Source organism: Megalobrama amblycephala, linkage group LG3, assembly GCF_018812025.1.
Source record: "Megalobrama amblycephala isolate DHTTF-2021 linkage group LG3, ASM1881202v1, whole genome shotgun sequence".
Taxonomy (NCBI): Eukaryota; Metazoa; Chordata; class Actinopteri; order Cypriniformes; family Xenocyprididae; genus Megalobrama; species Megalobrama amblycephala.
This window is the reverse complement of record NC_063046.1, coordinates 42160504-42175095: the sequence shown is the minus strand read 5'-3', so window position 1 is coordinate 42175095 and position 14592 is coordinate 42160504. Positions and strand designations below refer to the sequence as shown.

The 14592-nt window shown below is 37.3% G+C and overlaps 1 protein-coding gene across 1 annotated transcript in view; it reads left to right on the top strand.

Moving 5' to 3' along the window:
- Positions 1-475: 475 nt before the first annotated feature.
- The window catches only part of capn1 (calpain 1), a 33046-nt gene continuing 18929 nt past the window's right edge, over positions 476-14592 (top strand). Inside the window, exons 1-4 of the mRNA XM_048185502.1 lie at positions 476-679; positions 8489-8573; positions 8676-8963; positions 11560-11629. Coding sequence (XP_048041459.1) covers positions 8712-8963; positions 11560-11629 — 322 coding nt within the window. The 5' untranslated portion in view covers positions 476-679; positions 8489-8573; positions 8676-8711. The remainder of the gene's footprint in view (positions 680-8488; positions 8574-8675; positions 8964-11559; positions 11630-14592) is intronic.

The following is a 14592-nucleotide window of genomic DNA, read 5'->3' as shown; positions in this document are numbered from 1 at the left end:
TATATATATATATATATATATATATATATATATATATATATATATATATATATATATATTTTTTTTTATAGGATGCGTTTACCATGTTCTGCCCATAGACTGTAAAAGGTTCTGCCTGAAGGTGATGGTCTTTCTAACATCAAAAAAAAAAAAAAAAGTGTTTGAGAATCAGTGTTTGAGAATAGTGTTCAGAACAAACTTTGTTCATATTTAATACATTACCAGCCTTTGATATTGTGCGTGCAGTATGCAAAAGTATATAGAAATGCAAAGGTATATTAATTTCAAACATTTTAAAAATGGTGTCTACTCTGATCTTTCTATACTATGCGATTTTGAGTTTTTTTTGGTTTAAATAAACATTTTATTGTATTTATATAAACGTTTCTTGTGTTTTGTTCTTCTATTTACTTAACGGGAGCGTTTTAGTTTTGTCGCGTCGCGCCGTACGCTTAAATGCACTCTCTGATTGGCCGACGTAATTCTACGTCACAACTCCATCCGCAACTCTGAGACGCGTCGCGCCTCGGATCCGCTGGGCGTTTGTGCTGCAAAATCAGTTGCAAGACGTTAAAACTACATGAACTCCAGATGTTTGCAGGATCGAACAATAACCAAAACTTCTGGATTATATAATAATTACTCATACTCGGAAGTGGACTGCAAATCAAGACACGAGGTAAGTCTGAACGCATCGTCTTTTCGCCATCCATGCGAGTGAGACTTTGACACTTTGTTGCACTTTTATTGTTTTAGTCTTGTGTTGTTGACATCAAACATGCTTTACGTGAAGGTTGTTATAAAATAATAGTTTGTCAGTCAATAGTCATCATTTTTTAGACTTTAAAACGTCTAAAGGTGTATGTACTTCATTTCCTTGTTTTGCAGTTTCTTAAGATCGCCTCTAGAAACCATTATAAACTCATATTGTTTGCATGCATGCATGCATTGACGTTATAAACTGGTAAATAGTTCAATAAACATGTTTAATGGTTGTGCATGTGTGTAGTTGTGTCAGAGCGTTGATACTTTCTGTTTACATTCAGATGGAATCATATTTATGCCACTTCTCTATAATAGCATCTGAATTGTTTGAGGCTGAATGCATGCATGTCCTGGCTATTAAAAGCCTTTTAAATGACACATACATGGTCAGCTGTTGTGGTCAGGGTGGGTTTCTTGAATGGCACAGGAAGTGATGAAAGCAAAGCCCCATTATTTCTTGTCTAAAATCCCCTCTCAGGCCTCTTTGGAAGTACCAGGTGCTTGTTGTTATTGAATAATGTAATTGGAGAAACTTGAAGAACTACTTACACTTTACTACGACAGGAGGTTCCAGTCTTTTAGATGCCATAAACCCCTAATTATGATTATCCTTGTGCGAGGGACCCCATCCTAAAATTGAATCTGTATAGGTTCTTGTATAAAACAGGTCTTAAATAGGATGTAACTTGAGAGGTGAGCTGCACACAGAAGTGTTGTCAGTATTGTAGAGTTCTGCCACTATTGACATGTGATCATATCAGGAAGGTTAAAAGTTGGAATCAGTGCCACTATTTACATTAGGAAGAGTGCAGATGTTTTATAGCATGTAACAATCAAACCACGGAGGAAACAGTGTCATTGTAAGGGCAGTAGTTGTTCAGGGTGTTGTCTGTGTGAATTCTTTGAGTGACAGTGCAGCCGCGCCCAAACGTACATGACAAAATCCTGTCTGTAGGCAACGTTGACCTGAGCAAATGAAAAACGTCTGCTGTTTTCTAACATTATAAAAGAGTACAGAGAGTTAGGAGTAGCAAATTTGAAATATAAGTTGATATTTTAAAGGAACACAAGTGTTAATTGTTATAACCATCATTAAAATTTTGTATCGCTTGTGCCATAGTAGACCTTCTGTTGGCTTGGATCAGATGAGCTAACCTTCATTGCCCTCGTGCATCAATGAGCTTTGGGCGCCCAACACACTGTCACCGGTTTGTGGCTCGTGCCAATATTGGTAAATTCTGACCATAACAATTTAGCCCTTGTCAAAGTCGTTCAGATCTTTATTCCTGCACATTTATTCTGCATTCAACACATTGATTTCAAGAACTGATTTTTCACTAATCATCTAATCTACTTGACATGTGACCTTGTTAGGAAATGTTCAACATTTTTACTTCGCCACAGGTGGAGGTGGAATATGACAAGTGGTCATTTTTTTTTTTTTTTTTTGCTCGTGAGTGTATTAAATTACACACATTATATAATATATGTAGCGGTCCTGGTATCGGTTTTAGGTCTTGTGGAACATGTTTTTCCTCAAACGTTTTTTTCTCAGTCAGTGCACGTCTTCAGCCTCTCTGATTGGTCGACAGCATCTGTTCAAAAACTGAGGTTTCATGATGTGTCTTTACTTGTTTTTCTTTGTCATCTCTCATCAACCCATCCTTTTCCAGAGAGCTACGAAAAGATTCCCACCACCAAGAGAGACAAATTCAATATTTATTTTAGCATATTTGTGAGCTTCTGCTCAATCAGGCTTGAGCACCTCCACCACCAGTAATGGATAAAAACATGAACATATTTCATGAAGATGGATATATGGGGTTACTGTAAGGGTGAAGCTCATGAAAACTGTCAATAAATACCCAGTGCTGCTTTTCCCAAATGAAAAGAAACCACTGTAGTTTCTATGAACTACTTGCGATATATTTTACATTGACATTAATTTCAATCAATTCTCCTTACTATAATACAAAAAAATCTGTTGTTTAAATTATAAACTTGCTTAACTTGTTTTTATAATAATAATAATAAACAAAGGTATGACATCCAAAGTAGTACAACTAGATCTCTTTTATTGAATCCAAAAGGTTTTAATTATATTTTGCTACATATAAAGGTATTTTAAAGTTTTTGAAGTGTCAAAAGGTCATTCGGTTTAACCGTCCAAAGGCCAATACAGCCATTTCATTTGTGATTAAAATATCTTAAAAATGAAAGAAATGTATATATTTTTTATTCTGGCATGATTTTATAACATCATATATCAACATAGTGCAAAATAGTACTAAAATTATGTGTAGAAGTCATTGCTTTGTTATGAGAAAAAATGTCCAGAAAAAAACATTTCATTCGGCGTAACCAATATAAAGGGACCATTTTGGATCAAGTCATGCGGTCCTGCAAAGGACTACATGGTCGTGAAGCAAAGTAATTAACTCTCTCTTAACTATTTGAAAAATTCATGTTTTCACTTGCTCATACGCATGTCCTAAAACATCAGGTCATTTGGTACAACTGCTATAAAGCATGACAATTTTGTAATATTTTAAAAACTTGTACTAAATATAAAATGTTTGATTGTCCTTTTGCTAGCTAGCTAGATATCAGCCTGTTAGCATTGTTTGAAAAAATCGTCATTCGGTAAAACCGAAATTTTGGTTAAACCGAATGACTTTTTTGGTGACAAATTTTGTCCATCTTGTAAAAAATGACAAAAGCAGTGCTAATTGATTATAAAAACCACATAATATCATTGTTAACACTTAATAAAACTTCAAAATGAATTATATCCCCATTATGCTTTTTTTTACACTTTTAAAAACCTTATTTGTCAATGACTCATCTACAGTGGTGTAAAAAAGTGCTTGCCCCCTTCCTGATTAATTTTTTTGCATGTTTGTCACACTTTAATGTTTCAGATCATTACACAAATTTAAATATGAATCAAAGATAACACAAGTAAACACAACATGCAGTTTTTAAATGAAGGTTTTTATTATGAAGGGAAAACAAAATCCAAACCCACATGGCCCTGTGTAAAAAAAAAGGGCTTGCCCCCTAAACCTAATAACTGGTTGGGCCACCCTTAGCAGCAACCAATGCAATCAAGCGTTTGCGATAACTTGCAATGAGTCTGTTACAGCGCTGTGGAGGAATTTTGGCCCACTCGTCTCTGCAGACTTGTTGTAATTCAGCCACATTAGAGAGTTTTCGAGCATGAACCGCCTTTTTAAGGTCATGCCACAGCATCTCAATAGGATTGAGGTCAGGACTTTGACTAGGCCACTCCAGAGTCTTCATTTTGTTTTTCTTCAGCCATTCAGAGGTGGACTTGCTGGTGAGTTTTGGTTCATTGTCCTGCTGCAGAACCCAAGTTCACTTCATCTTGAGGTCACGAACAGATGGCCGGACATTGTCCTTCAGGATTTTTTGGTAGACAGCAGAATTCATGGTTCCATTTATCACAGCAAGTCTTCCAGGACCTGAAGCAGCAAAACAGCCCCAGACCATCACACTATCACCACCATATTTTACTGTTGGTATGATGTTCTTTTTCTGAAATGCTGTGTTACTTTTACGCCAGACGTAATGGGACACACACCTTCCAAAATGTTCAACTTTTGTCTCATCAGTCCACAGAGTATTTTCCCAAAAATCTTGGGGATCATCAAGATGTTTTCTGGCAAAACTGAGACAAGCCTTTATGTTCTTTTTGCTGTTTGTTGTTCTTTTGGATGTTGTTGTGGGGTCTTTTGTGACCTCTTGGATGAGTCGTCATAATACATGTGTGTATATATACATATCTTTTAGTCTGCTGGATGTTTAATGGTGTTTAATGGCATATGACTAGAGATTTGTCGTGTGTCTGATATAAGATGAGCAGGAGTCAAATAGTAAGAACTGGTGTTCACAAAACAAAGGAAGAAAGGAGTGAAAATAAAGTAACTCACTTTACAGAAAAGCATTGTTGAAGATCTGAGGCAACATTTAAGAAGGTTTCCCGTCTTTTAGCTCAAGTGTGTTTATGCGAAGTCACTGTTCAGAATGCTGCATTGTACTCCTGGCAAACATCCACACACACACATGCCTGCAGTTTAATACACTCTTGGCAGCTCGTCTTTTAACTTTCCATGGATCTCATGCACCACACCCTTCCACTGCTCTACTTTCTTTCATTTGTTTGAATGAGTTTATTGAGTTCATCATTCACTGAGATTAATGGGGACTGCAGTTGTGAACACACTGGCAGGAGTGTTCATGTTAGTGTGTTCACATCTGCAGTCCCCATTAAACTACTTAAATAAACTACAACAAATGACACAAGTAGGATGGGTCGACAGCATTTAAATAAAAACATTAACATTAAACCTTAAATGCTTCAGCCCTAAACCCGAACGCAGGTCAAAGACTGGTCTAATATTTGTTTACGGTTTACCAAACAAGGATAAAGTGAATCAGAACAGAGAGCAGCAGAATGTTTGAGGAGGAGGAGCTCATGGGAGGGAATGGGAGGGTGTTCATTTACTGTATTGCATTCATACTTACTTTAAACAGACTTTCAGAGGTTTTTGCTTCCATTGAAGCTCAAGATGTAGTTTGAAACATCTCAATTATTTGTGGAGAACATAATCATGTTGTGTTCAGTGTGTGGAGCAGATATAGGACAGTTTGTTGACTCACATGTTTTCTGTATGTAGGATTAACAGCCCTTTTTCTTTCTGTATTCCCAACTGTCAAGTATGTTTATGCCAGTGAGTCACTATTCTTAACGTTAAAGCCAAACATTTAGGCAGCCATGTGAATGTATGGATGTTTGGCTGCATTACCCTCTTTACATGCTATTTAGCTGACTTAGATTAATGTTAGGCACAATCCCCCTGAGTTCATGCTTATAGAACGTTGTGACAGCTGATCTCAGGCTTTGTTTGAATTGAATGCTTGTTTATTCTGCATTCAGAGGCATGTCAGAATGATCATATTTAAGCACCATGTAGTCAAATTTTCCTGTGGGAAACTTTCTTAGGTTCAAAATCTGGGTACAATCGTTATAGCGGGGATTAAATAGATCCAAATTGATTTCAGTTCACCAAATAATTGATATTTGGTGAATTGAATCCAATTAAAGAATATATAATATAATATATAATATTCATACTTCTCGCACATTACAACAAACTTTTTTAAAGGTGCCCTTGATTCAAAAATTGAATTTACCTTGGCATAGTTAAATAACAAGAGTTCAGTACATGGAAAAGACATACAATGAGTGTCAAACCCCATTGTTTCCTCCTTCTTATATAAATCTCATTTGTTTAAACAACCTCCGAAGAACAGGTGAATCTCAGCATAACACCGACTGTTACGTAACAGTCGGGGTGTACGCCCCAATATTTGCATAATGCCAGCCCATGATGTTCCCAACATTATAAAAGGCATTAGACAAGGGCAGCCAGTTAACGTCTGGAGCTGCACACAGCCGAATCATCAGACTAGGTAAGCAAGAACAACAGCGAAAAATGGCAGATGGAGCAATAAGAACTGACATAATCCATGATAGCATGATATTTTTACTGATATTTGTAAATTGTCTTTCTAAAAGTTTCGTTAGCATGTTGCTAATGTACTGTTAAATGAGGTTAAAGTTACCATCGTTTCTTACTGTATTCACGGAGACAAGAGCCGTCGCTATTTTCATTTTTTAAACACTTACAGTCTGTATAATGCATAAACACAACTTCATTCTTTATAAATCTCTCCAACAGTGTAGCAATAGCCGTTAGCCATGGAGGACAGCCTCAAATTCACTCAGAATAAAACTTTAACATCCAAATAAATACTATACTCACATAATTCGAAGCATGCATACAGCGTGCATGACAAACATCTTGTAAAGATCCATTTGAGGGTTATATTAGCTGTGTGAACTTTGTAAATGCGCTGTAATATAGTCGACAGCTGGTGTGGCAGGGAGCACGCGATTTAAGGGGGCGGCACCGAGTGTAAATCAGTGCATTGTTAATGATGCCCCAAAATAGGCAGTTAAAAAAATTTATTTAAAAAAATCTATGGGGTATTTTGAGCTGAAACTTCACAGACACATTCAGGAGACACCTTAGACTTATATTACATCTTGTGAAAGAACGTTCTTGGGCACCTTTAATACTGTTTTTAACAACGGCCTTTTTTTTTCACAAACTGTATGGTAACAGTATTCTATTTTTTATTCTATTTTATTTTATTTTTTTTACATTTTTAAAACATTTAAATAGAAGTGTGGTAAAGCACTTTCCTGAAACTCAAACAGTTGGGCAACACCAAGATCATGGGTTTGATTGCCATTAAACTGAACATGCATGACCTGTTACAAATGATCGCCTTCAATGCAGTGGGAGTTTCTTCACATGAAAGCGTCTGCCAAATGCATAACTGAATACTTACTGAAGGCAGTTGAAAAACTGACATAACAAAGTAGATCAAAAAAATTATTTTATTTTGTGTCTGTGCAGCTATGTGTAAAAAGGGTTAGTTCACCCAAAAATGAAAATTCTGCCATTAATTACTCACCCTCATGTCGTTCCACACCTGTAAGACCTTCGTTCATCTTGAGAACACAAATTAAGATATCTTTGAAATCTGATGGCTTAGTGAGACCTGCATTGCCAGCAAGACAATTAACACATTCAGATGCCCAGAAAGCTACTAAAGACGTATTTAAAACAGTTCATGTGACTACAGTGGTTCAACCTTAATGTTATGAAGTGACGAGAATACTTTTAGTGCGCCAGAAAAACAAAATAATCACTTTATTCAACAATATCTAGTGATGGGTGATCTCAAAACACTGCTTTATGAAGCTTCAAAGTGTTAAGAATATTTTGTTTCGAATCAGTGGTTCGGAGCGCGTATCAAACTGCCAAAGTTACTTGATTTAAGAAAAGGAGGCTTCGTTACGTCATAAGTGTTTCGAAATTTCAATGGTTCACCACTGGGGGCGTAACTTTGGCAGTTTGATACACATTCCGGACCCCTGATTTGAAACAAAAGATTTGTAAAGCTTCAAAGCTTCATGAAGCAGTGTTTTGAAATTGCTAGATATTGTTGAATAAAGTAATTATTTAGTTTTTTTGGAGTACAAAAATTATTCTCGTCGCTTCATACCATTAAGGTTGAACCACTGTAGTCACATGAAGTGTTTTAAATACGTCTTTAGTAGCTTTCTGGGCATTGGAAGTGTTAACTGTCTTGCTGGCAATGCAGGCCTCACTGAGCCATCAGATTTCATCAAAAATGCCCTTTAACCATAAAATAAGCGGGTATGCACATTGCGTATGCACGTTCATGACCTTAAATAAGAAAAAGTTACAAAATGTCAAGAAAAGCATCATAGATTAACTCATATCTGACACCTCAAAAATCATCAGAATGGGTCATATTGACTCGGTACCTAATTCAGGTGTTAATTTCCTACTTTCGAATTTGGGAACATAAAATGAATGGATATTGATCATGATATAATTGTGAATGCTGGCTGTATTATTTCATTTATTAGACTCATTTAGCTGGTTAATTGGAAAATAGGAAAAACTACATTTCCCATCGTTCTCTGAGTTCACAAGAATAATAATATACATAAAGCATCAAATATATATAGCTAAAGCACAAACGTTTTCTCTTTATTTTGTTGCATTAGTGCTAATATTCCTGTCTTCTTTTTTTCCAGGACTTCTAAACCAGGATCTTGGACCAGAATTCATTGTGTGCTCTGATTAAATGTCATCCAACATCATCTGCCCCATTCATTCAAAGTTAATACATTCATTCCACTCTTCATTTCCTGGGTTGTGATTGGCTCGTCTCTTCTCCTTCCTCTGTTCTCATTGGCTCTCTGTGGTAACGTCATCTGTTAGTGTTTTAGTGCCAGTCAAAGTAAAGTGGGCCAAAACATGGAGCCCATTTACGCCACTGGAATGGCTGCAAAGCTCCGGAGTCAGTGGGACCGGGATGCAGGTTTGGGTCAGAACCACAATGCTGTGAAGTTCCTGGGACAAGATTACGAATCACTGAGGGCCCAATGCCAACACACCAGGACCCTGTTTGAAGACCCTTTGTTCCCAGCCAGTAGTTCATCTCTAGGCTTCAATGAGTTGGGTCCACGATCCTCCAAGACGCAGGGGTTACGATGGAAGAGACCGAAGGTGAGTTGAACGCAAGGGTCTTAAGGGTCAAATAAGTTGGTCTTGTATTTGTTTAGCACATTACTTCCTTTATACACTCCATCACTGCTTCAAGTTCCTCTTGTTCTCTTCTAGCTGTGTTATTTTAAACACACTTCACCTCTGCCATCCCATGCTGCATTACCTAATCTAACCAATCAGTCTCTCTCTGCTTTTTACGCTCTCCGAACTAATTTTTAAACACTTCTGCATGTGACAGGTCACCGCTACAGATTTCATGGCCTTCCGCTCAGTACATTAATGTATGGCTATATATAACCTCATCTCTTGGGCTTGTTGTTATGGGCAGCTCAAGAGCTGAAACGATTTGTCAGGAAAAATGGCAACTCATTATACATTCGTTTCTCCTTCCTGCCTTTATGAACCAAACATGAGTTTGAATTTGAACGACAAACCCAGAGTTTTCACACGTTGCTGCATGTGCTTGCCACCCACAGCTTACAAAAGGACTTTTCACACTTGCCTGCTTTGGACAGTCACAGAAACACTGCGCATTGTATATAAACAGTAAATTCAGCGTTTGGGCAGTCATTCATTCATTCTGTATAAATGCCATTGTACAGTCCGCAATATGAGGATGCGCAATGCACAGGTCGCATAATTGTTAACCCCGGGTATTATGAGCAGTGTGAAATGTGAAGCAAGATAACTCAGGATTCCATTTAGCCAGGGTTTAGAATGACCCAGGGTTAACTATTTCAAGTGTGAAAAGCCCAAACAGGCCAGAGTGTGTGTGTGTGTGTGTGTGTGTGTGTGTGTATGTATACTGAACAAAATTATAAACGCAACACTTTTGTTTTTGCCCCCATTTTTCATGAGCTGAACTCAAAGATGTACACAAAAGGCCTATTTCTCTCAAATATTGTTCACAAATCTGTCTAAATCTGTGTTAGTGAGCACTTCTCCTTTGCCGAGATAATCCATTCACTCACAGGTGTAGCATAACAAGATGCTGATTAGACGGTATGATTATTGCACAGGTGTGCCTTAGGCTGGCCACAATAAAAGGCCACTCTAAAATGTGCAGTTTTACTTTGTGTGGGTTGGGGGTCCGCTAACCAGTCAGTATCTGGTGTGACCACCATTTGCCTCACGCAGTGCAACACATCTCCTTGATCAGTTGATCAGGTAGTTGATTGTGGCCTGTGGAATGTTGGTCCACTCCTCTTCAATGGCTGTGTGAAGTTGCTGGATATTGGCAGGAACTGGAACACGCTGTCGTATACGCCGATCCAGAGCATCCCAAACATGCTCAATGGGTGACATGTCCGGTGAGTATGCTGGCCATGCAAGAACTGGGATGTTTTCAGCTTCCAGGAATTATGTACAGATCCTTGCAACATGGGGCCGTGCATTATCATGCTGCAACATGAGGTGATGGTCGTGGATGAATGGCACAACAATGGGCCTCGGGATCTTGTCATGTTATCTCTGTGCATTCAAAATGCCATAATTAAAATCATGCCATCTGCCATCTGCCCTGTACAGTGAAAACCGGGATTGATCCGTGAAGAGAACACCTCTCTAAAGTGCCAGACACCATAGAATGTGAGCATTTGCCCACTCAAGTCGGTTACAGCGACGAACTGCAGTCAGGTCGAGACCCCGATGAGGATGATGAGCATGCAGATGAGCTTCCCTGAGATGGTTTCTGACCGTTTGAGCAGAAATTCTTTGGTTATGCAAACCGATTGTTGCAGCAGCTGTCCGGGTGGCTGGACTCAGACAATCTTGGAGGTGAAGGTGGTGGATGTGGAGGTCCTAGGCTGGTGTGGTTACACGTGGTCTGCGGTTGTGAGGCTGGTTCGATGTCTTTGGAGATGGCTTATGGTATAGAAATGAACATTCAATTCACGGTCAACAGCTCTGGTGGACATTCCTGCAGTCAGCATGCCAATTGCACACTCCCTCAAAACTTGTGACACCTGTGAGATAAAACTGCACATTTTAGAGTGGCCTTTTATTGTGGCCAGCCTAAGGCACACCTGTGCAATAATCATGCTGTCTAATCAGCACCTTGATATGCTACACCTGTGAGGTGGATGGATTATCTCGGCAAAGGAGAAGTGCTCACTAACACAGATTTAGACAGATTTGTGAACAATGTTTGAGAGAAATAGGCCTTTTGTGTACATAGAAAACATCTTAGATCATTGAGTTCAGCTCATGAAAAATGGAAGCAAAAACAAAATTGTTGCATTTTTTTAATTTTGTTCAGTGTATGTTTTTCTATCCCGGTTGGGTTTTCAATCTGAATGCACACAGACTCATGGGGACTTGTGTCACCATGTGGACCTAAATTGAGGTCCCTATGAGGAAACAAGCTTATAAATCATACAGAATTATTATTATTATTTATTTTATTTATTTATTTATTTATTTTTTTTTTTTTTAAGGGGATCGAATTTACAGTTTGTACAGTATAAAAACCATTATGTCCATGGAGAGTCCCTACAAAGATAGTAAACCAGACATGTGTGTGTGTGTAAGTGGGAGACTGTGCTTCATTTCCTTGTATAAATGCAAATCTAATTTACATGTGGTTGTGTGTCCTCAGGAGATTTGCATGCGTCCCCAGTTCATCGTGGATGGAGCGACTCGTACTGACATCTGTCAGGGAGCTCTGGGTAAATCTGTCTTCATTAGCATTACAAACGAGGACTTTACCTCAAGCAACCCTAATTTTACCACACTACAACCTCAACCAGCTGTTCACACCAAACATTTACTAGACCAATGGCAATGATATGGTAAAATTGTGAAATATTATTACCATTTAATATAACTGTTTTCTATTGTAATAAATGTTAAAATATAATTTATTCCTGTTATGCAAAGCTGAATTTTCCGCATCATTACTCCAGTCTTCAGTGTCACGCGACCCTTCAGAAATCATTCTAATATGCTGATTTGCTGCTCAAGTGAAATAGAAATCTTTTGTAACATCTTTACTGTCATTTGTGATCAATTTAATTTCTTTAAAAAATTTATTATATAAAAAAATGTATTTAAATAATTAGAATAAAATAGGAATTGGGGTATTGAAGTATATTTAAATTAACTAATATACAATTACCTTGGATAATAAACAGGGCAGTAAAAGTAAACATTCAAGTAAAGGTTGGTACCTTTAGAAAGAAGCATGGTGTATTTCACAGAGGAAGGCACCTGGAGTAGAAAGCTATGGTAAAGTACTGTGGTGTTTACTCCAAACATAGAGCCTCGTACATAATTAAAGCTCTGACCCCTGCGGCCATTAAATAAAGAGCTGCTGTCTCGCAGCTGAGCAGATAATGCATTATGGCCACATCATAAATGGATACCATGTTTAAACATGCAACACCAGGAGGAAGAGCTGTGATTGGTCAGGATGTTTGGGCAGCACAGTGACTGCTGTTGTTAGTCTTGCACTTTTAAAAGCTTTAGTAAACATAGAAACAAAATCACTCTTTTGTATCAGATTTCCTGGAGCCTGATAGATATTTTAAGTTATTTACACATTCTCTGGTTTGTAATCTCGGGTCATCTTCCAACAGTTGGCCTGTTGTTTGGGGCAATAATTATCCTAGAAACTGAGGCATGTAGATGTAAAAAGAAATAAATACAGAAAGGAATGCGTTTTATTACACCAAAGACCTTTTATGGTGGACTAATAGTTAGTTAGACACCATTTTCTACACATTTATTCAGCTGTGTTTAACTTATAACAACTTACAACAAAACTAAATTTCTCATCATGGGCCAAAACAATATAGACATTTTCATACTAATATGTGTTTTCAATGACCTCATTTACCTCAGATATATTGAATATTTTGGCAACACTTTACAATAAGGTTCCATTTGTTAACATTAGTAACACTGAATATGCAAATGAGTCCCGCCTCTATTCAGTCACACCAGTTCAGACTACCTGATCCACTCGGTCAACTGTAGTAAATGCTACACAATCATGCTCTACAATGTCGGACACATACAGTGGCATGAAAAAGTATGTGAACCCCTTGCAGAATCTGTTAAAATGAGAATTATTGCATGTTATTTTTTGTTTATTACTGTCCTGAGTAAGATATTTTACATAAAAGATGTTTGCATTTAGTTCACAAGACAAAACAATAGCTGAATTTATTAAAATAACCCCATTCATAAGTATGTCAACCACTGATTCTCAATACTGTGTGTGGTTACCTGATGATCCACAGTTTTGTGATGGTTGTTCATGAGTCTCTTGTTTGTCCTGAGCGGTTAAACTGAGCTCTGTTCTTCAGAAAAAACCTCCAGCTCCTGCAGATTCATCAGTTTTCAAGCATTTTTGCATATTTGAACCCTTTCCAGCAGTGACTGTAGGATTTTGAGATCTGTGTTTTCATACTAAGGACAATTGAGGGACTCAAACACAACTATTAAAAAAGGTTCAAACATTCACTGATGCTCCAGAAGGAAACATGATGCATTAAGAGTTTCGGTGTGAAAACTTTTGAACAGGATGAAGATGTCACAATTTTTCTTATTTTGTTTGAATATCATTGTTTTTCATTTAGTACTGCCCTTCGGAACCAACAGAAGATACTTGCATGTTTCCCGGCAGAAAAATGAAGTACAATTTACTTTGATATTTGAATTCAAAAGTTTTTTAATAGTTGTGTTTGAGTCCCTCAGTTGTCCTCAGTATGAAAACACAGATCTCAAAATCCTACAGTCATTGCTGGAAAGGGTTCAAATATGCAAAAATGCTTGAAAACTGATGAATCTGCAGGAGCTGGAGGATTTTTCTGAAGAACAGAGCTCAGTTTAACTGCTCAGGACAAACAAGAGACTCATGAACAACCATCACAAAACAAAAAAACAGTCGTGGATCATCAGGTAACTACACACAGTATTGAGAATAAAGGGTTCACATACTTATGAATGGGGTTATTTTAATAAATTCAGCTATTGTTTTGTCTTGTGAACTAAATGCAAACATCTTTTATGTAAAATATCTTACTCAGGACCAATGTTCCCTCAAATTTTTTTTCTCACTGAGCAAAACTTTTCTCTGTTGAGCGCACATTTTGACCACCTGAGCAAAAACATACTTTATATCAGACCTGTACAATGAACGTAAACACACTCACACAAAAAATGGTTTTATCATAACTGTAACATTTAACTTTAATGTGCCGTTTCTATTTTATTTGACCCTTGATGTAACTTAGTGATTTATTAAATAATATGTTTGAAAACAAGCAGTTCAGTCACTAAATTAAGCACATTTTAGGTTACCTGAGATGTTTTCACATTGCTGTATTAACTGTACCAGTCTTTACCAAGAAATTCTATTAAAAAATAATTTCTGTCCTCCTGCAGGACAGTTCAATTCTTTATAATAATATAATATGAGCAGTTACAATGATGGTTTGGGACAACCATAATGTGTTTTTGTACAGTCAATTATTAGCAACAGACAGTGTTAAACCATCAAAATTACATGTTTATTGCTTATGAATTTCCCAGATTTTATATACCAGGACGTTAAGATTTTTTGTGGCAAGGAGCCCTAAACAATCTCCTTGTGAGATCAATTTTTTATTAGGCTTACATTATGATA